The 24,407-nt window shown below is 43.4% G+C and overlaps 1 protein-coding gene across 6 annotated transcripts in view; it reads right to left on the bottom strand.

Annotated features, from left to right (window-relative positions):
• Positions 1-11,962: 11,962 nt before the first annotated feature.
• The window catches only part of SMIM35 (small integral membrane protein 35), a 43,224-nt gene continuing 30,779 nt past the window's right edge, over positions 11,963-24,407 (bottom strand). For 3 of the 6 annotated variants that reach the window (XR_003944057.1, XR_003944056.1, XR_003944055.1), the window contains 4 exons: positions 22,897-23,090; positions 14,180-14,296; positions 12,696-12,729; positions 11,963-12,436 (listed from right to left, as the gene is read on the bottom strand). Coding sequence is in view for 1 of the 6 variants with exons in the window: in XM_030221951.1 (XP_030077811.1) it covers positions 12,337-12,436; positions 12,696-12,729; positions 14,180-14,296 (251 nt within the window). In the remaining 5 variants the exon portion in view is untranslated. Of the gene's footprint in view, positions 12,437-12,669; positions 12,730-14,179; positions 14,297-22,896; positions 23,091-24,407 lie in introns of all 6 variants that reach the window. The other 3 variants (XR_003944059.1, XR_003944058.1, XM_030221951.1) reach the window with 3 other exon arrangements.

Genomic DNA, 24,407 nt, shown 5'->3' on the forward strand with positions numbered 1-24,407 from the left:
TATTTTTTCACTCAAAGAATAGTTAAGCTCTGGAACTCATTGCCAGAGGATGTGGGAACAGTGGTTAGTGTATCTGGGTTTAAAAAAGGTTTGGCCAAGTTCCTGGAGGAAAAGTCCATAGTCTGTTATTGAGATGGACATGGGGGAAGCCACTGCATGCCCTGGGATTGGTAGCATGGAGTGGTGCTACTAAATGGGTGTCTGCCAGATACTTGCGACCTGGATTGACTACTGCTGGAAGCAGGATGCTGGGCTAGATGGACCATTGGTCTGACACAGTATGGCTATTCTTATGTTCTTAGAATGTGAGCAGGTCTACAGATCATGGAGGGCAGCTGCCTTCCTTCAGGTATTCTGCAGTACAAGCTCTCAGTCCTGGCTCATTGGGATATAGTCACTTGTAGTAGAGTAGCAGAGCTCAGGCCTGCTCACACAAGGATTACTTATGTCAGTGGTTCCCACAGCTGTCCTGGAGGGGGGGGCTCTCCAGCCAGTCAGGTTGTCAGGATATTCACAATAAATATTGATGAGAAATATGCATGGACTGCCTCCACTGCATTCAAATCTCTCTCATGAAATGACAGGTTTGTGAACCACTGACTTATGTGATTTTAATAGTTGTTCAATGGTCGCCCCCCCCTCCCCCCACACACACCACCACCCACGTCTCCACAAAATCATCCTGTTGCCTATGCTGCTGTTTTCCCCCATTGGATTGAGAAGTTACAGATCATTCAAAAGGCATTTTCTCACACCATACGTATACTCACACAAACCACTAGTATGGAAGTGTCTTTAAATGTAAACCTAAAGTGTACTATATTGAATCAAACCAAAAGGTCCATTAACCCGGTATCATTTCTCTGACAGTGGCCACTTGTCACAAGTACCCAGCAGGATTCCAAGGGATTGATCCATCCTTATTATTCATATACAGAGATAAGCTGCAGCTTTCCCAAGGCTAAATGACTAGTAATGGTTTACAAACATTTCCTCCAGGAACTTGTCTAAATCTTTTTAAACCTAGCTATGTTAACTGCCTTGACCAGCAACAAGTTCCATGGCTTAATTTTATCATGTGAAAAAATACTTCCTCCAAATTTTCTTTAAATATACTGTCACTTTCAGGGAGTGTGTCCTCCTCTTACCCTTATTTGAAAGGTTAAACAACTGTTCACCCCACTGATGGTTTTATAGACTTCAATCCTATATTCTCTGAGCTCTCTCTTCTCCAAGTCGAAAAGCCCACACTTATTCAGCCTTTTTTCCTTGGGAAGTCTTTTCACCCCATACTACCTTTTTGGTTGTTCTTCTCTGTACATTTTCTAGTATAGCAATTTTTGAGATGGAAGTGACAAGAACTGCATACAGGACTTAAGATGCAGTCACACCATGGATCAATACAGAGACATTATAATATACTCTATTTTATTTTCCAATCCTTTCTGAATAATTCTTAACATTGTTTGCTTTTTTTGACCCTCTCTGCCCATTGTGCTCAGCATTGCTCACTCTAACGCCAAGATGTTTTCCTAGATAGTGACTCTTCCTATGGTACCATCATATAGTTAAGATTATTTTCTCTGTAGGGAACACTTTGCACTTATCCACATTACATTTTTTTTTCAACCATTCAGATGCCCAGTCTAATCAGGTCCTCCTGCAACTCCTCAGAATCAGCTTGTGAGTTAACAACTGTGAATAATTTAGTGTCATCTACAGACATAATCACCTCATTCATTGCTCCCTTCCTCAGATCATGTACAAATATTGTTAAGGATCGGTCCCTATACAGATCCCTAGGGCAATCCATTATTTACTTTTCTTCACAGAAAGAGCTGATCATTTAATCCAACTCCATTTCCTAGCTTTTAGCCAGTTCCCAATAGGACATTGCCTCCTGTCCCATGACTTTAATTTCCTCAGGAGTAGCTCTTGAGAAAAGTTGTCATACGCCATTTGAAAATCCAGATACACAATATCAACCAGCAAATCCTTTTCTGCATGTTTATTAACACCTTTAAAAAAAAAAAGACAGATTAAGAAGGCAAAACCTCCCTCTACCAAATCCATAATGGTTCTTCCCCATTAAACCATGTCCCTCCGTATACCAGTGGTCTTGTTTTTCAGAACTGCTTTTGCCATTTTGCCCAGCACAGATGTCTTGCTCACCAGTCTATAGTTTCCCAGCTCCTTACTTCAACTCACCCATCTTCCAATCCTTAAGTAATTTTTATTACATTTGTACCCCGCGCTTTCCCACTCATGGCAGGCTCAATGTGGCTTACATGGGGCAATGGAGGGTTAAGTGACTTGCCCAGAGTCAAAAGGAGCTGCCTGTGCCTGACATGGGAATCAAACTCAGTTCCTCAGGACCAAAGTCCACCACCCTAACCACTAGGCCACTGTTCAATTTTTGAGTTCTTTCATAACTTGGGTTTATACTACCTTTGAGTGTATATGGGTAAAAACCTTTATCAACCATACCCCCACACCAAGGTGAGAAATGGAACCATGCAGCACATGCACTGGCAGCTTCTCTTCAGAAATAGATAGGGGATGGGAAGGAATAAGGAGTGGCAGGAAAAGCAGTACTTTAACTGAATCCCAATCACAGTGAACAGAACTCATCAAATAGACTTTGTGGTCAAAGCATTTCAGCAGGGACCCCTCTCTGTTCTGCAATACAGGGGGGCTGGTGCTGCATATGAATCACAGAAAGGAAACTGTTACTGGTAAACAAGGGAGACCAAGTCAGCTCCATAATAGCCAGAAACTTGAACATGACGATCTGGGGTTTTCAGCTGAACCAAGGACAACTAACTGATTCTGTTGTGGATTTGCCCTACTGCATGTCTAGAGCTATAGCCCTGCTTTAATGAGGGAAACCTGTGCATGAACTGGGCTGGTGGACCAGTGCTGAGGAGGGATCATTAGTATAAGCCCTGCCGAGATAGTAAGATTCTTCTGAGTCAAAATAATATATTTTCCGTTATTAATGTAATCAGTTTGATAGTGGGTTCAGTCCTGCAGAAATACTGTGCCAAGAGTTCATGGCGTCTGTTATTTATTTGTATACACTTAGCTGTCCTGTTCTTAGAATTTTGTATATAGAAAAAGAGACTTATTTATTGTTTTGTATGTGCTATTTAAGTAAATTTATTTTAAGTAAATTAATTTTTCTAATAAAATTATCTTTGAAACGTCTCCTGATGAATATGATTCCGTGCAGGCTGGTACCTGGAAATGGCCTTTTGGCTTCTCTATAGATTAAATAATTTCAATACATACGCCCTTGTTTACTAAGCTGCGCTTGCAAATTGCGGTGCGCTAATGCCGACACACTGAATGGGCTGTCACTGCTATGTGGCTTAGTAAATAGGGGGGGATAGTTTCCTTCTTCCTACACCGCATAGGCCAGTGGTTCCCAAACCTGGTAGCTGAGGCACCCCAGCCAGTCAGATTTTCAGGATATCCACAATTAATATGCATGAGAGAGATTTGCATGCAAATATCTCTCATGAATATTAATTGTGGATATCTTGACAACCAGACTGGCTGAGGTGCCTCCAGGAAGAGGTTTGTGGGAAAAGGGTAGATTTTCAGAACACATATGCCACAAAACGAAAGAAAATCCACAGATTTTGGAAGGCAGTGGAACAGCCACTGTAAAAAAAAAAGGATGACAACTGAGATAGAGAGCTCTCCTCCTATCATTCTAAACCTGGGAAGAAAACAGAACTGAACCTTCATGTATGAGAAAAATACCCAAAAGAAGTATAGGGAAGCCATTTTCTCAAGGGACTTTTTCCCCTCTGTTATCATTGTACAGTATCTAAATGGGTCACTAATACTTCTAGGGAAGCCCAGTTTATTAAAACCTTCTAGGGTTTTAAAATAAACCACCAGGAGATCTCCCCTCCCCCTCCGCTTTTCCTGTGTGTCATAGAACCTCCTTGGCTCAACTGTCAGTCAGACACTTCCTCCTAGGAGAGTTAGCCTTGTGCAGCTGACCGAAACTGTCACTGCTTGGCAGGAAACTGCTCATCATCTGTTTCCCAAAGTGAAGAAACTCTGCAGAACTTTTCACTAGCTTCTCAGTACCTAGGAATTTTTTTTTTCTTTTAACAGTGAACAGAAACTCGCTACAGAAGTAAGGGGCATATAAAGAGAAGCCCTAAAAAGTTGTTTTGGGGTTTTTTTTTAATCCATCGATGTATACATTTAAGGTTTCTATTCTTAGCTGTTTATAAACTGTAAATTTAGGTGTTTATTTTCCAGCTAATTCTGGATTCTTTCAGAGTATAAAAATTGTATTGTTAATTTCCTTAAAAGCTGAAAGATTAGGCTACACCAATGGGTTGTGTCCTCACCCCAGCAGATGGAAGTAGAGAAAACTGAACTCTGCCAGTGACATCACTGGTATAAGGGCTGTTTCAGGCTGGAATTACTTCAGTAGGGGCTTCTTTTACTAAGCTGCGCTAGCGATCCCCAAGCAGCAAATGAGAAGAAGCCCATAGGGACTGAACGAGTTTCCTCTCATTTGCCACACCAGGAATCGCTAGTGTGGCTTAGTAAAAAGAGGCCCTATGTGAATACCAAAACTAATTCTCTCTTATATTTGCACAAAAACCTTTATTTTCTGTGCGGATAACAAGATCTTCAAGAAGTCCAGGCAATCTCTTAAAATTTTACATTTGCTAATCAGTTATAATTACAACATAAAAAATATTATCCAAAATCATGAGCTTTCGTGTATTTCCTAAATAAAATATAGGCAGGGAGAGAATTCTAGACCTTAGCTGCCAAATATGTGAAGTTGTTGAAAATACTGTTGTAAAACACAACCCCCTAGGGATAGGAAATCGCAAAATTAAAAAGGATTTCTAGCTTCTCTAAATCTAAACAGAATTGGAAAACCAAGTATATATATCACATCCATGGAGTGGAGGAGTGGCCTTGTGGTTAGGTTGGTGGACTTTGGTCCTGGGGAACTGAGGAACTGAGTTTGATTCCCACTTCAGGCACAGGCAGCTCCTTGTGACTCTGGGCAAGTCACTTAACCCTCCACTGCCCCATGTAAGCCGCAATGAGCCTGCCATGAGTGGGAAAGCGCGGGGTACAAATGTAATAAAATAGATACTATTGGAGATTCTACATGGAATGTTGCTATTCCACGTAGAAGGCTGCGCAGGCTTCTGTTTCTGTGAGTCTGACGTCCTGCATGTACGTACGTGCAGGACATCAGACTCACAGAAGCCTGCGCGGCCGCGCTGATGATCTGCAAGGGCTGATGTTGCTAGTGGAATAGCAACATTCCATGTAGAATCTCAAATAGTAGCAACAGTGGAGGAGTGGCCTAGTGGTTAGGGTGGTGGACTTTGGTCCTGAGGAACTGAGTTTGATTCCCACTTCAGACACAGGCAGCTCCTTGCGACTCTGGGCAAGTCACTTAACCCTCCATTGCCCCATGTAAGCCGCATTGAGCCTGCCATGAATGGGAAAGCGTGGGGTACAAATGTAACAACAACAACATAAGATGGAGCATTACTATAGAGTATATTTTTAAAAAATCAATGAACAGATAAAGAAGAGCAGACCAACAAATTGAAGAGAAAATCATTTATTATTCAAGGTGCACAACGTGGCCATGTTTTGCCTTCAAAAAGGCTATGTCGGGGCAGAACTATTAGGGACTCAGAGAACACTTTCCCCTAATAGTTAATACTACAGCAGCAGTAACTCTTCATGTCAGGAACTTTGAAGAAAAAAAATGCTCTTCTCTTCAATCTGTTGCTCTGCTTTATCTGTGGATTGAGTACCTGCAGATTGCTGCCTCTTTGTGATTCTATTAAAAGTCATCATACTTAATTTAAACCTAACGCAAACCTCTACTGGTAACCAATGCAATTCTATCAACAGAGGAGATACTACTTCAGATTTATGGGCAGAAGAAACTAGCTGTGCCACTGTGTTTTGGATCATCTGGATCTTTTTCAATAAAAATGGTGAACATCTTTTTCCCTTTTCTTCTTCAGCTTCCCATGGAGGTATCTTTAGGATCCTCTCCTTCTGTGGACTGTATTGGGTGTCTAATAGTTTGATATCTTTATTATGTCTTTTCCTTTTTGTTATTTCTCAAGTTCTGATCAAAGTTAGTATCTTTGAGGTATAATGTGAAATGATATAAATAAAATAATAAAAAAAATTACAAACATCCTAAATAGACAACATTACAATAGTCTGTCCTAGAATAAGACTTTGTACCACCATTTTTAAAACTGAAGTGTCTAAATAAGCCTTAATTCTCCAAAGCAATTCAGTACAATCAAAAAACTTTGCAAACTCATTCTTTTCTTTTCTTTCTTCTTCTTTTTGTTAAACCCCATAGGAAAGCTCTGCAGAACTTTCCAAACAAAAAACCCACATTCCCTACAACATCTAATATAATAAAACGCACCGTGAACGTTCTAATGAGGACAACGTTCTGAAGCCATCTGACGTCACTCCCTGGCTGTAGGGTTCGTGGCGTTCGTGGTGTGAAGCCACCCAGCCGTCTGTGCCCCGCCCTCGCGTCTAAACAAACAAATCCGGAAGCGAAGCGTCAGGGAAGGAGGCGGCGCTCCCGACGTCTAGCCTTCCCTTCGCTGTGTTCCGCCTTCAAAAAAAGGCGGAACACAGCGAAGGGAAAGCTAGACGTCGGGAGCGCCGCCTCCTTCCCTGACGCTTCGCTGCCGGAAACGCCACGGAGGTAAAGTTAAAAAGAATAAAAAAACAAAAAAGGGATGCATGGATGCGAAGGGGGGCGGGGGCATGGATGCGAAGGGGGGGGGAGAAGAGGGCGGGCCAGGCTGGGACATGGGAGAGAGAGGAGCATGGATGCGAGGGGGGGCCATGGAAGGGAGAGGGGGACTTGCTGGAAAAGGATGAATGGAGGCAGCAGGGGACAGAGGAGCATGGATTGGGAGGGCAGGGCTCAGGGAAAGAGGGAAATTGCTGAAAAGGGATGAATGGAGGGGGCAGGGGACAGAGGAGCATGGATGGGCATGGATTGGGAGGGCAGGACTCAGGGAGAGAGGGAAATTGCTGGATAGGGATGAATAGAGGGGACAGATGGGCATGGATGGATATGGATTGCAGGGCAGGCCTCAGGCAGAGAGGGCAATTGCTGGATAGGGATGAATGGAGGGGCCAGGTGACAGAGGAGCATGGATGGGCATGGATTGGAAGGGCAGGACTCAGGGAGAGGGGAATTGCTGGATAGGGATGAATGGAGGGGACAGATGGGCATGGATGGATATGGATTGCAGGGCAGGCCTCAGGCAGAGAGGGGAAATGCTGGATAGGGATGAATGGAGGGGGCAGTGCCCATGGAGAGAGGGGAATTGCTGGAAATGGATGAATGGAGGGGGCAGGGGACAGAGGAGCATGGATGGGCATGGATTGGGAGGGCAGGACTCAGGGAGAGAGGGAAATTGCTGGATAGGGAAAAATGGAGGGGCCAGGTGACAGATGAGCATGGATGGGCATGGATTGGAAGGGCAGGACTCAGGAGAGGGGAATTGCTGGATAGGGATGAATGGAGGGGCCAGGTGACAGAGGAGCATGGATGGGCATGGATTGGAAGGGCAGGACTCAGGGAGAGGGGAATTGCTGGATAGGGATGAATGGAGGGGACAGATGGGCATGGATGGATATGGATTGCAGGGCAGGCCTCAGGCAGAGAGGGGAAATGCAGGATAGGGATGAATGGAGGGGGCAGGTGACAGAGAAACATGGATGGCCATGGATTGGGAGGGCAGGGCTCAGGGAGAGACTCACTCTCTCTCTCACACACTCACACTTTCACTCTGACTCTCAAACAGTCACTCTCACATACACTCTCCCAAACATACACACTCCGAGGAAAACCTTGCTAGCGCCCGTTTCATTTGTGTCAGAAACGGGCCTTTTTTACTAGTTATATATACTTTATTATTATTTATTGCATTTGTGCCCCACATTATCCCACCTTTTTATGGCTTACAGAGTGTTGTTATGATGCAGTCATTACATGATCTTAAATACAGTCGATAATAAGCTGAAGGTAGGTGATTTAGATGCAAGGTGCTAGGTAAGGTGTTGTGAGAGGTGTTTTTGATGCACCTGAGTAGTTTGAGGAATGATGTATTAAGGATGTCTTTAGTAGGCTTTGTTGAAGAGATGTGTTTTCAAAGATTTGCGAAAGCTGGTTAGATTGTCCATATTCTTCAGGGCCATGGGTAATGCGTCCCAGATCTGTGTGCTTTTATACGCAAAAGTAGTAGCGTATGACTGTTTGTATTTAATTCCTTTACACCTGGGGAAGTTCAGATTGAGGAATTTGCGGGCCAATCTTTTGGCGTTTCTGGGTGGTAGGTCTACTAGGTTTAACATATAGAGTGGAGCGTCTGCATGGATGATTTTGTGGACGGTTGTGCAGATCTTGAACTCGATTCGTTCCTTGAGTGGTAGCCAGTGTAGTTTCTCTCTTAGAGGTTTCGCCCTTTCGTATTTAGTTTTTCCAAAGATGAGTCTGGCTGCGGTGTTCTGGGCTGTTTGGAGTTTTTTAATGGTCTGTTCTTTACAGCCTGCGTACAAAGTGTTACAGTAGTCCAGATGACTTATTACTAATGACTGTACTAGGGTCTAAGGGGTCCTTTTACAAAGGCTAGCAACTTTAGCACATACTAAAAATAAGTATGCGATAAATGCTAGAGACACCCATAGGAATATACGGGTGTCTCTAGCATTTAGCACGTGCTAAAAATGCTAGCGCACCTTTGTAAAAAAAAAAACCCAACTCTGATAGCTCTCTCAACACAGTTCAGGACTATTCCCCTGACACCATACTCTTCAGTGGATTATTCTAGAAGGATGGAAAGAAGGGAAATTAATAGATATGAATACAATTTCACCTTCTTTTTCATCCTTCTACACCAGTACAAACAAATGGGATGTACAAAAGAAGTACCTCATGGGGTGAGGGAAGACAAAACCAGCTTGATTACAGGTCTGCCAAAGGAAGCCTGGACCCTGGCCAGAACATCAATCTTATAAATGCTTAACAAAAGAATGGAGTGACGACTAAGTTGCTACTCTGCAAGCGTCCTCCAGGTTGCTGCCAGAGCCTCAGCCCAGGAGGTTGCTTGCATCTGGGTAGAGTGAGCCCTAAGGCTTACAGGGACAGCTTTCCCTTGAAGATGTATGCTGCCTCAATGGCTGCCTCAATCCATCATGCTACACAGGACTTTGAAGCTGCACCTATCTATGCAGACCCTAAAACAAGACAAAGAGCCTGACCAACTTCTGGAAAGGATTTGTCACTCCCAAGTATGAGAGAAGCACCCAACAAACATCCAACTTGTGGAGCTTGCAAGAAGAATTCAATGAAGCAAAAGAATCCTGAGCCGAAAAGGCAGGAAGACACACTACCCGATTTACATGGAATGGGGAAACCACCTTTAGCAAGAAAGATAGGACTGTACCTACAGACATGGACTCATCAGCAAAGGATAAGGCCTGCAACTCAGAAACCCTTTGGTCTGAGCAAATGGCAACAAGGAAGACCAACTTATGGGTAAGGTCTTTCAGGAAGGACCTCTTTAAGGATTCAAATGGTGGTCCAGCCAAGACATTGAGCACTTGCTTGAAATCCCTTCTGTAGGACTCTGCCGATGAGAGGCCAAGATGGGAACACATATAGGGCCAGATTCTATATATATGGCACACACAAAAAAAATCAGCACCCAAAACACCCGTGCTTGCAGTATTCTATAAATCTCACCTAAAGTTAGGCCACGGTTTACAGAATGCAGCTGCCCTGCAGCTAAAATTTAGGCAGAGGCATTTACTCCAACTAAAATCTGGTGTAAATGACCACACCTTATTTAAGCGTGGATCGGGCGTATTCTGTAAGAATGCATGTAAATTTTCAAAATGCCCATGACCCGCCCATGGCCACACCCCTTCTGTGGTCTGATTTATGCATATCACTTTATAAAATACACTTAGCAAGCTATGCCCATAAATCCTAATTAGTATCAATAAATGCTTAACATCCAATTATTTGCACTTGTTAACCAATTAAGTGCCACACAATGCGCGTGAAACGTTAATAGCTGTTTACAGAATCTGGGGGATAAGGGTTGCTGCTGTGGCCACGACTATACTAGCTCATCAATGTCTGTTGAGCTTGGCAACTTTCTGTGGCTGAAAAATAGAGAACATTTCACATTCCACCATGACACCATCAGGTCACAACATGAAGGACCCCACTGGCGCACCACAGTGTGAAAATGCCAAGGGGCTCAACTCCGTCTAACCTAGATTCAAGATGTTCCTGCTGATAAAGTCCACCTGCATGTTGTCCATTCTTACAATGTGTATCACCGAGAGCACTCCAAAAATCTAATCCACCCAACTGCAGCACTAGCTGGCTTACAATGTCACTTCTGATGCAGCATTCCCCCTTACCTGTTGATGTACGCCACCACCCAGAACACTTTCTGGCTCAACAGGGACAGGAAGAAACTAAGCCAAAGCCTTTTTTTCAGCACTGCAAAAGCTGTGCTGAGGAAGAGGCAGCCAGAGCCAAACATGCACTCCCTGCTGGCAAGGACCCCATGAGGTCCACTGCTAGTCAGCCTCACTAAGCACCAGTCCTTGGGCTAGGTTCAGGGTGGGGAAAAAGAACTCCCCTGGCCTCAGCAAGCTCAACTGTGGGTAAAGGCCATGACCCCAATCCCAGAAGCAGCTGATCAAGGGACTTAACCAGAAGTGACACCCAAAGCAAACCTACTATACCAACTCAACCTACACCATCTGCCAGAGGTAGTGAAATTCTGAAATGTTCCAGCCTGCACCAGGCCTTACACTGGAGATGTCACTGGAACAGTTGGTTTCTTTACCTCCATCTGCTGGTGGGGGGTAAATAACCCATTCGTGTGGATGAAAGGAAAATGATGTTTATCAGTGGTTTTGCACCATGGGTACTATACGGTCACCTTTTCTAGTAGAATCAAATGTATACATCTGTGTCACTTAAAGAGTTATTAGTGCAGAAAGGGCACAAGCCTGAGTGGAGGATACAAAACAAGCTGGGGGAGGGGTAAGAAAGTCCTGGGGGATATGGTGTTTTTTTCCAGTGTATAATCCAATAATTTTTTTTCCCATTGAGTACTGTATCAGCGTTTATCATATGAAAGTTAAAATCGAAAGCCCTATCTATGAGTCAGATCAAAAGTTTCCTCATAATTTAATAAGCAGTTTCCATAACACTTCTGTTAATCTTTAACTGTTGAGTGTTTTACTTGACAAAAACTGCGGTGTGCCCAAACACAGCTTCTTGATCTCACTGTCAGCAACAGCTGAGCGTGGGGTGAAGCCATCACTGCTATTCACAGTTGGCAGTTCTCCTGTCAATACCACATAGGCCCTTTAGAACCAGAGGCGGCTGCCTGACACCCACACATTTATATGCAAATGTCTAAAGTGACTTAGACTGCAAAAAACATTTTTGTAATAGTTGACTTATAAGCAAAAAGATGAACAGCCAAAGCAGTGCTCAAGGAAATGGATTCCATATACTCTTCATAAATCAGATTATCAAGACATGATGACCCAGGTAAAGTTACAAGAGGGGCTGGTTTATCCAGTAGAAGAGAATGGAAAAAGCTACTGTGGTTAGCCTGAGAAGCCTAGAAGCAGTGCTGGATCCTCTAGCAAAGGTACAGAATGCCAATGTGTTTTGAGGAGACTGATGAGGCCTCACATTAGGGATCTGCCCAACCATCCCAAATCTACATAGTCAGCTTAACAGAAAAAAAAAAGATGGAATCAGCAGGGAGCCCAATCCTTCAGAGCTTCTACAAGAGAGCAGGAAAGCATTATCCCCCCCCCCCCCCCCCCAACACACACACACACACACACCCACCTCCTGAGACACACAAAAAAAAGAGAGAAAATGCAGAGCAGCATCAGCTAGAACTTGCTAGTAGAGCTGCTACCACCAGCTATAGGGAAGATGTGAGGGGATGGACAGACTAAAGAAAGATGGAGAGGATTAAGATTTTATAAACCTAGGAATATGTTTTCTCAGTTCCATTACATAACTTGCCTTGAATGAATAACTGCATAAAAGTGGTTAATAAAGCCCAATAATAAAATAAAACAAACATGTAAACTTTTTCCATACACAGTGAGATGAAGACACCCACCGTTTATAATCAGCAAATGCAGAACAGCCCACCTGGGACCCTAGTTATCTGATACCATCTCCCCTATGTGCCAACAGAGTTCTCTTCTTTCACTGTCACATTACATATTGCAGTCATGAAATTGGACGTAACCAGATGTTGAGGTATTGCCGCTGATGGTGAAGGGAGGGGCGAGCTCAAGCTCCACCGACTTTGGGTGCCTGCAGGGAATCAAAAATACATAGGTGCTTACCCCCAGATCTCCATCACCCCAACGAAACCCTGTCAGAATCACCAAGCACTCCAAATGGACTCTCCAACGAGCTATTCTTCTCATGCTACACAGCCCCTCTTTTTAAACTACTCATGGTGTCCCCACCTCTTGTCGTCAGATGCAGAAAGAAATAACCATGAGACACCCCCCATCCCTCACGCAGCTCAGTCCTTTCCTCACCATTTCATGTCTTGCTCTGCACTCACCGAAACTTATCCAGGTTGAAAATGAAGTTAGAACCTAAAGGTGGGAAGAGCAGTTATCAGAATTAGAAACCTTCTTTTAAAAAATTAAAAAGCCAATGCTCAATCCACACAAAGCCTGTACATGATCACACTATCACACCACAACCCAGATTTGAGAAGGCTTTTTCCCCCCCTTCTGTGGGGGAAAAAAAAAACAACTTAAGAGTCGGGTGCTAAATCTGGGGTGGCAAAAGTGTTTTTCAATGTCATACAAGACTGGGGGGAAAAGAAATGTACTTGATGCAGACTGATCACAGGTTTGAGGGGGAGGGGTCTCCTCTGATGCTGTAGTTGAACTTTACCCCTCCCCATCCCTTGCAGCCAGGGCCACCGAGAGACTGGGCCGGGCCCGGGACAGGGCCGCCCCCGGGCCCCCTCTCCATCCCCGGGCCCTGTGCACTAACCTTGCACCTCTCTCACCTTCGCAGCAACAGACCTCGCCTTCTTTCCGTGCCCCGCCCTCGCGGACGTTACGTCAGGTGAGGGCGGGACACAGAAGGAAGGAGATTGGAAGGCCCGAGTCGACGTCAAGACATCAAGACGAGGAGGAGAAGGAGGAAGGAGATTTGATTTTTTTTTTTACAAGCAGGGCACGAGGCGCTGCCTGCGACGCTGCTTCGCCGGTTTTTTTAATGTGTGGCGCCGCGGGAACGGCCACGGGAGGCGGCGGGAGCGGAGCACCCCCCACCCACTGGCACCCGGGGCGGACCGCCCCCACCGCCCCCCCCCCCCCCCCTTGGTACGCCACTGGTGCAGTGTGAACTAGCATCAGATCACGTTACACTAACAATCCACCCTCACACACCTCAGCAGCCTATAACATCTCAGTGCCCTGAGAGTGCCCAGCCTCAGGTATTCTGCAGCAACTCTCAGCACCTTTCAGAATTTAGCAAACTGGTCTACACAGGGTCCCACAATTGCTAAGACCGGCCCTGAACCCTTAGAACAGCTCAGTCAGGGAGGCCCAGAGGAAAGAAGCCCTCCGACATATGCCTCCTCTGTGAGCACGCAAACTATAGAAGCTCCACTCAAGTAGACCAAGTTTATCATGGAACACTCCTGAAACTAAACTTAGAGCCCAGGCCAAAGCCTGGCTCAATTCTGCTGAATACTGAAAGATAAAACTTTAACTTTGGAACTCCAGGCAGAGACAAGTTGTTTGTGCTGCCTTTTGAAAGACAGATTACTGCACACAGTAGCCCTTCATGAGCAAGCCATGGGAGAGAGTTCTTTAGAGCAAGGACAGACTTTGTGTATTGGACTTTTCCCTACTTCTGAAAGAACAGGTCACCCCTTTTCCTGCACATTAATAAATTGTTTTGCTTCACATTTAAACCCCCTGTGTTTATCAAGGCTCCAGGCCCACCCTTGCTCATACTGCTACACTCATCACACTGCACTCTGCACATACTGTGTTCCATGCACTGAATTCTGCAATCACTTACTCTGCCTGCACCATCCTCCCTGATGCCATTTGATGAGGACATAGGACACGACACATATCAGCATCGCAGCAAGACTGACCCCCAGGATGAGCCCCAGTGCACTGGCCATTCCAGCTCCTGCAGATTACAAAGAGGTCAGGGTGAGACTAACTCTAGAGTGACTCCTGGAGAAGAGAACGTACATGTCTAAATTCTGCAACTCACAGTAAGGTCAGGATTAGAATGAACCAGGGGCATTGCCATATCTCGCAGTGGGAGGGGGGGCCAGAGCCCGAGGTGGGGAGGGCACATTTTGGTCTGCCACTTCCCCCTGCCGCCCTGCCACTCCCCACCCACTGCGACAGCAAATACCTTGGCTGGCGGGGGTCCCCAACCCACGCCAACTGAAACGTTGTCCAGCGCTGGTCTCAGGCACTGCCGCGTTGCCTGCCCTGTCTTCCCCTCACGTCCTGCATGCTCCTTTTAATGAAATTGAGCATGCTCATTTTCACTAAAAGAAGCGTGCCGGACGCGAGGTTGAAGACAAAGCAGGGCAGGAATCACGGTGGCACCAGAGACCAGCACTGGACAACGCTTCAGCTGGCACAAAACCAGGGGCCCACAGGAAATTGGGGGGGGGGGGGGGGCAGTGCCGCAAAGCTATGCCATTGGAATGAAACCAGGATATACGCCAATAAAATAATTACCCAATGAAACATTTATCCATTTTTCTATTTTCAATTACAGGAAACACTGAGGTACCTAAAACTACAGAAATGAAGAAATGCACAACTCCCGAAGCTGACAGAGAACATAGAATGTTTTCCACAGATGAATGAGCAAGAATTTTTTTTTAAATAAACCCATGAGCAAACCAGAAGTAGTTCATCATGTTCCCCTGGACGTGTAGTTCTATGGTCACACTATATATAATTCTCAGGCATAGAGCACGAATAACAGTAAAATAAGCTGTGTCCTGTGATTCCATGAGAAAGGTAAATGTATGATGACTAAAGGGAAGACAATTACCAGAACCACGGAACAAACTTATTTCTCTTCTATACATTGTAAATTTTCTTTTTACCACTTTATATATGTTACTAAAATAATACATGAACTCTCATCCTAATAGATTTTGAATTTCAGAGGCAGAGTTTCACTTTATTGAATGCTTGTACTGGAATGCCTCCTTGTTATTTCTTAGTTCTTGACTCAATTTATTGTGGACAAAATGAAAAACTTTTTTCCTTCATTGTTATTAGAGGTATTTAGTAATGCCGTATTATATTGCTGATATTTCAATACATTTATGTTGTTATTAATATAAATGAAACTAATAAATAAAGAAATTAAAAAAAAAAGGAATGCCTCCTTGTGTTGTGCAGAAGTAACTCACTCACTTCATGCCCTTCACAGTATCTATCCCCAGAGCCCAGGGATTACTACTACTGCTGCTAAATTCTATAGTGCTACTACCTGTCAGAAGCACTGAACACAAGCATGTAAAAGAGATTCCCTGCTCAACAGAGCTTAATATCTATTCAAGACAAACAGGACAGATTAGGGAGTTTCATTCGTTATGGGAACGATTACAACATGAGTTAGTAAAACAGGCAAATAAAGGGTTCCAATTTAAAAGCAGCCTCAATAAGGTGGGTTTTTAGCTTGATTTGAGTAGGGCCAGAAAAGGACCACTAATGCATCAACTCAAGAAGTTTATTCCAGGCATACGGCGCAGCAAGATCTGTTTATTTAATTAGATTTTGCTCACACTTTTCAGTAGTAGCTCAAGGTGAGTTACATTCAGGTACATTGGGTATTTTTTTTTTTGTTGGTAAGATGTAAAGGAACAGAATTTGGAATTGATGGTGGAGGAGGGCACAGATAAGGAACTCAACCAATGAGCGGAATTCCCAGGGAGGTGTGTAGAGAGAGATACTAAGGAGCTGCACAATGAATGCACTTGTAAATTTCAGCACCTGGCGACTGAAGGCAGGAATAAGCTGCCAGGAAGTTAAAGCATGGAGTGTGCCTCCTTATTGGGTTCCAGAAAGCATTAAAAATATATTTTTTTGAGAATGATATGATTTTATTACTGTGTATTTAATGTTTTTATGACTTGTAATTGTAAACCATCTCAAAAAGTATGGCCAAGGAGAGGGTCTATCATAGTTGTATAAATTTAAAAAAATTAAATAAGTCTGTAGGAGAAGTTTGAAATGTATGCGGAAACAGTTAGGAAGCCAATGAAATGACCTGAGTCAAGTGCAGTGATGCTGGCAGAAGATAAGTGCACAATTCTGAACAGATTGAAGGGGAGATAGATGGTTCAGGAGCAGGTTGCAGTGAATGGATAGTGTGTTCAGAAGGAAAGGGACAACTTTTGATGATGTTACAGAGAAAGAAATGACAAGTTTTAGAGCAGTCTGGTGGATATATGGAAAAAGAAGCATCAAAGATGGCCTCAAGGTTACAAGCTGAGAAGACAAGAAGGATGAGTGTTATTCACAGAAACAAAGAATGGGGGAAGAGGAGAGGTGGGTTTAGGGGAAAAGATAAAAAGTTCAGTCTTGGCCATATTCAGTTTCAGATGGTGGTGAGATGTCCAGGCAGCAACATCAGACAAGCAGGCTGAGACCTGGGCACCGATTCCAGGTGAAACTTTTGGTACTGAAAACCATGGAAAGAGATCAGAGAACCAAGGGAACAAGTAGAGAAAGAGCCCCGAAGTAAACAGACTGATAATGGGATAACAGTGGAGGATGTAGTGTTCAATTCTGGTCACTGCATCTCAAAAAAGATATAGCGGAATTAGAAAAGGTGCAGAGAAGGGCGACGAAAATGATAAAGGGGATGGGACGACTTCCCTATTAGGAAAGGCAAAAGCGGCTAGGGCTCTTCAGCTTGGAGAAAAGACGGCTGAGGGGAGATATGATAGAGGTCTATAAAATGAGTGGAGTGGAACGGGTAGCCGTGAAGCGTCTCTGTTTTCCAAAAATACTAGGACTAGGGAGCGATGAAGCTACAACGAATCAGAGAACATTTTTCTTCACTCAACGTGTAATTAAACTCTGGAATTCGTTGGCAGAGAATGTGGTAAAGGCGGTTAGTTTAGCAGAGTTTATAAAAGGTTTGAATGGCTTCCTAAAGGAAAAGTCCATAGACCATTATTAAATTGGACTTGGGAAAAATCCACTATTTCTAAGATAAGCAGCATAAAATTTTTCTACTTTTTTGGGATCTTGACAGGTATTTGTGACCTGGATTGGCCACTGTTGGAAACAGGATGATGGGCTTGATGGACCTTTGGTCTGTCCCGGTACAGCATACACAAAGTAAAATGAGAGAGATAAGAAAAACTAAGAGCAGATCCCCAAAATACAAGCGAAGATAGCATATCAAGGATTATGTGGTGATCAACAATATCAAAACCAGTAGACAGGTCAAGGAGGATAAGGATTGAGTAAAGACCCTTGGACCAGTAACAGGTCACGCACAGGGACCTTGGCAAGAACTGTTTCTCTATGACAGACAGGGCAAGCACTAGGTTGAAGTGGATCAAAAATAGCCTGAGGTAAAAGAAAGTCAAGACAGTGGCTGGCTGTAGTAGAGATGTCCATTTATTAAATACACTCAGTTCAATGGTGCACTGCACTCTAAAGTCAGTGCATGTTAAACATGTTAACCTACTGCATGTTAAAATTTATGAAAATAAATGTGGGGGGGAGGGAGCCCAAATAAGTCAAAAATGAAACATGAACTGAAACGTTTTGCCCAGTCTCTCTCTAGTATGTAGTGTTCCGAGTACAAATGGGTGCTGTTTAATCAGGTACTCCGTAGTAACAGATACCATACTCTCTGTAATAATCACCCGGGCTTTTAGAAAAACACTGGGTTTTCTGAAGTCTAGGATGGGCTGTTGATGGAGGCATCATTTCTGTCCTCCAGCCCACCTCCCCATGACCACCACCATTTCTGACCTCCATCTTGCAGGAAGTGACATAGTTGTCCTTCACCCTCCACCTCCCTACCCCCCCCCCCCCCAAAAAAAACTGGATCTCTTTTCTTACCTTGTCTTGAAATTATGGCGCTAGGCTAGTGTGAGGCCTTGAGCATGCGTAGATCCTCAAGGCCTTACATCGGCCCAGCACCAAAACTTTGAGATGAGGTAAGAAGACAGATCCAGTCATCATGGCAGGTGATTAGTGAGGGAAAGCTTGACTTGGTTTTAAAACCAAATTTTCTGGAATTTATGGGTACTGAAGCAGGGAGGTGGGCGATTATTAGAAAGAAAATGATATTTACTGCTACAAGTGTGCAGGGAAAAAATTGTTTGTTTAGTTTCCTGTGTCATTTTTTTTCTTTTTTAAATTTTCATTCAGGGCTATTTTGTTAATAGTGCATTTCATTGATCAATAGCGCACACTAGAGGTACACTAATTATTCAAAAGACACCTATTGAACAGTGTGCATATTAACAGCACAGGAAACCACCCAAAATTTCAGGGTTATTTTTCCTTTTTCAGGTTAGAAACAATATGTAAACCACAAAAAATGGCGGAAGATGAACCAAAACAGACCAGAAAAACAAAGGAGTAAGAGCACCAGAAAAGTTTAATGGGAACCTACACGGTCCGTGTTTCGGCCAACAGGCCTTCCTCAGGGGTCCTGAATCTGACGTTTACAGGTGCACCTCTGAGATACTCATGAAACAAAAAGCAAAATACCTGAATCTGATGTTTACAGGTGCACCTCCGAGATACTCATGAAACAAAAAGCAAAATACGCTAATGCTGTCTGATGGCGGACATAAGCGTGTATGCTCTTACTCCTTTGTTTTTCTGGTCTGTTTTTTGTGGTTTGTTTTGATTTTATGGGAGATTTGGACCTTCCTTTTGTGTGTTTAGAAACAATATGTAACATCATGGACCATATCAGTGACATTCCCCAAATCATTTGAGATGAATGCACACCTTTCAGCCTAATCCTGAGATGTTTGCTTTGATTATGACCATCTATGACTACATCATTATAGGCTGAAAGAACAATGCCGGTAACTAAACCTGCCAGTATCTTATGCTAAGTGGTTACTCTGTCCCAAATGTGCTGATAAAAGTTGATTGAAGTATTTCCTAAATGTGTCAAATTCCGCAGGGGGGGCTTTGCTGTGAGGTTCTGTGACCCACTCATCTTACCTGTCTCTAAGATATTAAGCACAATTTCAAATCAGACTCTTCTCGCTGCTTTTCATCTTATTCCTATTATATTTATTTATTTTTATATATTTATAAATATTTCCTTGACTGCACTTTGCACCTACAGTCTATCAGGGTGGTTATCTCTCTTTATGAAACAGAGCAGAGCTTCCCAAACTGTGTGACAGGACCCTAATTGGGGTCACAAAATCTGCCTTTGGGATCATGATCTAGGTGGGCTCTCCATAGGTGCATCTCCAGGGGGAGGTGGAGTCACACAGTTATCTGGCTACAGTTATGGCACCAAAGCCACAAAAAAAGTTGGGATGCACTGGAATAGGGGATAGCTCAGTGGCAGCACTATGCATGGCCACTCCAAAGACCTGCATTCACATTTCACCTTTATTCAATTTCCAGGTCAGGCCTTCTGTTCCCTAGGCTGGGTGAGGAAACTGCAGAGGCAGCATTCACAGCCCTTGGGGGAAGGGAGCTTCAGAAACAGGCCAACAGTGACATCTAGTGGCCATCGTTAGGGCCCATGATTGCGGGGTACCAGAAGGCAATACTACCCTAAGGGAGATAGCTGGTTCCAACTGCGCTGGAAACCCAACGGAGTAGGAAGAAATTACTGGGACAACAAAAAAATAAAATAAAGCCAAGATTTGCAGCCTGTAATATGGCAAAACTCCAATGCCTTTTAGTATACCACATAATGGCAAACACAAGATTTCCACAGAACAAAGGTTTCAGGGGTTGAACTTGAAACCAAAACGTGGGCCAGAGGTGTTATAAGGTCCTTACAAGGCTGGTCAAATCGTCATTTGTTTCTTTTATTTATACATTTTTATAGCACACCTCCTGGGTCACATCAAAGTCGGTTTACTGGTTTATCAATACCTTAACAAAAGGCACAACACAATTAAAGCACAGAGGGAAAACAAGACCTCAAACAATAAGTGAATGGATGATTTAAAAAAAAAATACCCTTTGGCAAAAAACACAGATCGGAAAACCTCAGCACAGCTGAAACTAATTGAACACTAACTGAACACGATGAAAATAGATCCAACAGCATCTACAGAGTGGGGTAAAAAAAAAAGTAATCGCAAGTTGTTGGGTTTTTTTGCTGTTCTCAGCAACCGCTTGGAATTTCAATGTGAAATTTTGCACTTTTGTTGTTACTATCTATGTTTATGTTCCAAGTTGAATGAGATTATCTTTAAACAAGATGAAGTTACAGACTTTTAAGCGTGACCACCCAGCAATTTTCATGCATTCAAAAATTGTTTGCACTGTAAAACTATCATTCTTTGAAAAAAAAAAAAAAAACCAAAGGGGCACCAGCTTACTGTTAATGTCACAGCGAGGTAGACTTTTGTCTGGGGAGCAATGTTATGGGCCTATCACAAGTTCCACCTACAGCCAAAAACAATCACCAAACTCAAGGAAGTGCTGCAGATGATCTGGGACAGCCTGACATACAGACCAATTGACAAGGCTGTTAAGAACTTTCTAAAGTGACTGAAGGCCTGTGTTAAAGCTGGGGTTGGACACTGAGCATTCACAGTGACTGTAAAATTTGCTAATTGTACCATTTCAATGACAATATTTTACTGTGTTTTATCTCGAACATGTTTAACGTGCAAAAGTTGCTAAGTAGTAACACTAAAATGTCAGTCAAATCAACACTGGTTAAGATAATTAAATGCTGTTTAATAGTAATACATAAGTATGATAACTAAATAGTTTGTAAAATTTCTCATTGAAATTCAAATGGTTGCTGAGAAAACGGCAAAAAAAAACTCCAAGGGGTTTTTTTTGTTGTTTGTTTTTGTTTTTTTGCCTCACCCTGTAGACATTCATAACCCTAACAGTGTTTCACAAGAATAGCCACACTGGGTCAGACCAATGGTCCATCTAGCCCAGTATCCTGTTTCCAACAGTGGCCAATCCAGGTCACAATACCTGGCAGAAACCCAAATAGTAGCAATATTCCCTGCTACCAATCCCAGAGCAAGCAGTGGCTTCCCCATGTCTCTCTCCAGGAACTTTGGTCCAAACCTTTTTTAAACCGAGATATGCTAACTGCTGTTACTACATCCTCCAGTAGAGTTCCAGAGCTTAACTATTCAATTTGCAAGGTGTACTATAAACACATTAAAAAAAAAACCTGGGAGCAAGGATGGATCCCCTGCAATTCACTGAGAATACCAATGAACTTACATTTCCACATGTCACAGAAAAGATGGTTTTCAGTCATACTTGTCTCATTGGATAACTAGCAAGTCTCACACACACACACAAGGTCTAACACCAGCTGCACATACTATAGCAGGGCTTCCTTATCCACTCCTACTGGAGCTGAAATCATTTTTATGTATCTTTTCTGACTCCTCGTGCAATTTTTCATTAAGTTTGTTACCATTATTTTCTGTCTAGCTAATATCAGTCTCGCGTACCTGCCTATATGTTCCACCTCTGCTGTCTATTAGGATTGTTTAATGTATATTGTGTTGACAATTGTCATTTTGGCATAGTATGCTGCCACCTGTTATTGGAATATTTCTTTACTGCTATAATTGTCTATTGCCTAAATCCAACTTTATTCTTGCTGTGTACCGCTTTGGGTAAATTTCTTCAAAAAAGGTGCTAAATAAATCCTAACAAATACATTTTAGCGCAACCCCTTTGCCTATGGCAGATAAGATGAGTTAGTTAAGTCCTCCGTTACCTAAAAGTGTACTATCTATTCATGAGTATCAAGGAATGCCTTAAAAGATCCAAGATGGCAGTTTAAGAAAAGGCCAGGGGACCTGTAGGGGAATGTTTTTTCCTTTTTTTGCAGGGACTGAGAACAGAACCCAGCGACACCATCATTGTTCCAGGCATTACCTAAGGTCTGCAGACTTCGGCAGACAGAGGAGGTCTGGAGCTCATTCTGCACAAAGGATATTCCCAAGGCTGAGATTTAAAAAAAAATGATGTGCAGTTTCCAGATCTTGGATGATGCCTGGTATGAATATTATGTGATGGCTCTGCCTCCTCTACTGAGACATGCACCATAGGAGAAGGGTGTATACCATTGCTGACCTGAATTAAGAATGTGTTTGCCTCCTGAAACTTGCCAGGAATGTGACACAAATCATTCAGGAATTGGCACAATGCTCATCCTCACTACCACTTATTTAAGAAAGAAATTCACTAATGAGGGAGGAGAGTTTTCCAAAACCTTACAGACAGTAACAGGCATACAAGAAGCATGCTGCAGAGTTACTGAAGGTGCTCACAGCCAGCAGACTTTGAAGGGAGAGGGTTGGGCAAGGGAGGGACACTCCTCAAACACAAAAAGCCACTCTGGCTGTGGTACTACAGGCACCTTGATTTTGGACATTACCCACTGGACAATCTGGCTACATCTTTCTACCTCCATTTAGTCACTACTCTACTTTCCCACAGGGATACCAAGACCAAACTCCTTCACCCACCCTGCTGACCTAGCAGCACTGCTACACCAGGGTGCCAAGGCCCCTTCTTCTCACCCACCTCCACTGACCAGTATTGTGTGGACCAGTGGCTGAGTTCCAGAGAATTGTTCCTTTCTTCCAGTCACACTTTTATATCTTCATTTTCTTCTGCCTTCACACAAGGCCCAGCAGGTCAGTATTTGCAGAACAAAGATTTGTGTGTGAAACTGTCACTCTTTCTTCATGATACACGGAATAGTTGCTGCTCCCCTTCTGTGAAAAAGCAAATAAGAGTATTACAAGTATTGAGAGTTGTTTCAAGCTCTTTTGCCATGTCCACTTCCCCCTTCTCACATCTCTCTCGTACTGTATTTTATCAACGGATGTTGTATTCATCCTATCTGTGGCCTGTGATTCTGGGAGGTGGACACATAGAAACTCCCTCCCACGCACTCACAGGAGGGGGCCTGATTGGTAAAGGTTCCCCTCCCCCCCCAAAAAAAAAAATATATCGGTGGGTAGTTTTACAAAGGATTTTCATGCATAAAGATTTTTACACAGATAAAAAGAGTTGTATACAATTGTTACAAGGTTACATGTGCCAAGAATGTGAATACTCTTACATGACCTGCCCGTAGGAATATTCAAGGGCATGATTTATGCATGTTGTTTAGAAAACATACACCAAAGGAAGGAGTAGTGTAGCCAGCGAAGCTCTTCCAAAAAGAACAACAGGAGGATGTTGGAATGGAAGAAAAACTAATTCTTGAAAAAGACCCAACACAGCACCGTGTTTCAGCAAAATGCCTGCCTCAGGGGGTCAGTCTTCTGTGCTCGTGAGTCTTGATCAGACTTTATGGCGTTCTTATGTATTGCGCCTTTTTCAAGGCAGTGTTTCAATTGACCAGCATAGGCCACATGTGTATGTGACCTTTCAGACAGACCCCTGAGGCAGGCAGTTTGTCGAAACACGGTGCCGTGTCCGGTCATTTTCAAGAATCAAAGTTTTACTTCCATTCAGACGTCCTCCTGCTGTTCTTTTGGAAGAGCTTCGCTGGCTACACTACTCCTTTCCTTTAGTGTCTTTGTACGTAGTGTGTCACGGTCCTCCGCCTCTGCGGTGTTTATAACATACGCTCATAGGTACATACTTTATGCTCAAACATTTATGCCTGCTCCCAAACAGGTGTAAATATCCGTAGCTTCAATCCAGCTACAATTTCTGACACTTTGCCCTTAGTATTTTACAAAGGCACAGCTGCCTGTATGTCTTCATAAAATAGGATTCTACTTGGCCTTCACACATAAGCAACCTGTTACAAAGTACTCTCTCTGTGTCTGAGACAAGACCTTCATAAATCAGGCCCCAAAGTGGAGGAGTAGCCTAGTGGTTAGTGCAGTGGACTTTGATCCTGGGGAACTGAGTTCGATTCCCACTGCAGCTCCTTGTGACTCTGGGCAAGTCACTTAACCCTCCATTGCCCCTGGTACAAAATAAGTACCTGAATATATGTAAACTGCTTTGAATGTAGTTGCAAAAAACCTCAGAAAGGCAGTATATCAAGTCCCATTTCCCTTTCTGAGATTCTA

This window comes from Microcaecilia unicolor, chromosome 12 (assembly GCF_901765095.1).
Source record: "Microcaecilia unicolor chromosome 12, aMicUni1.1, whole genome shotgun sequence".
Lineage (NCBI taxonomy): Eukaryota > Metazoa > Chordata > Amphibia > Gymnophiona > Siphonopidae > Microcaecilia > Microcaecilia unicolor.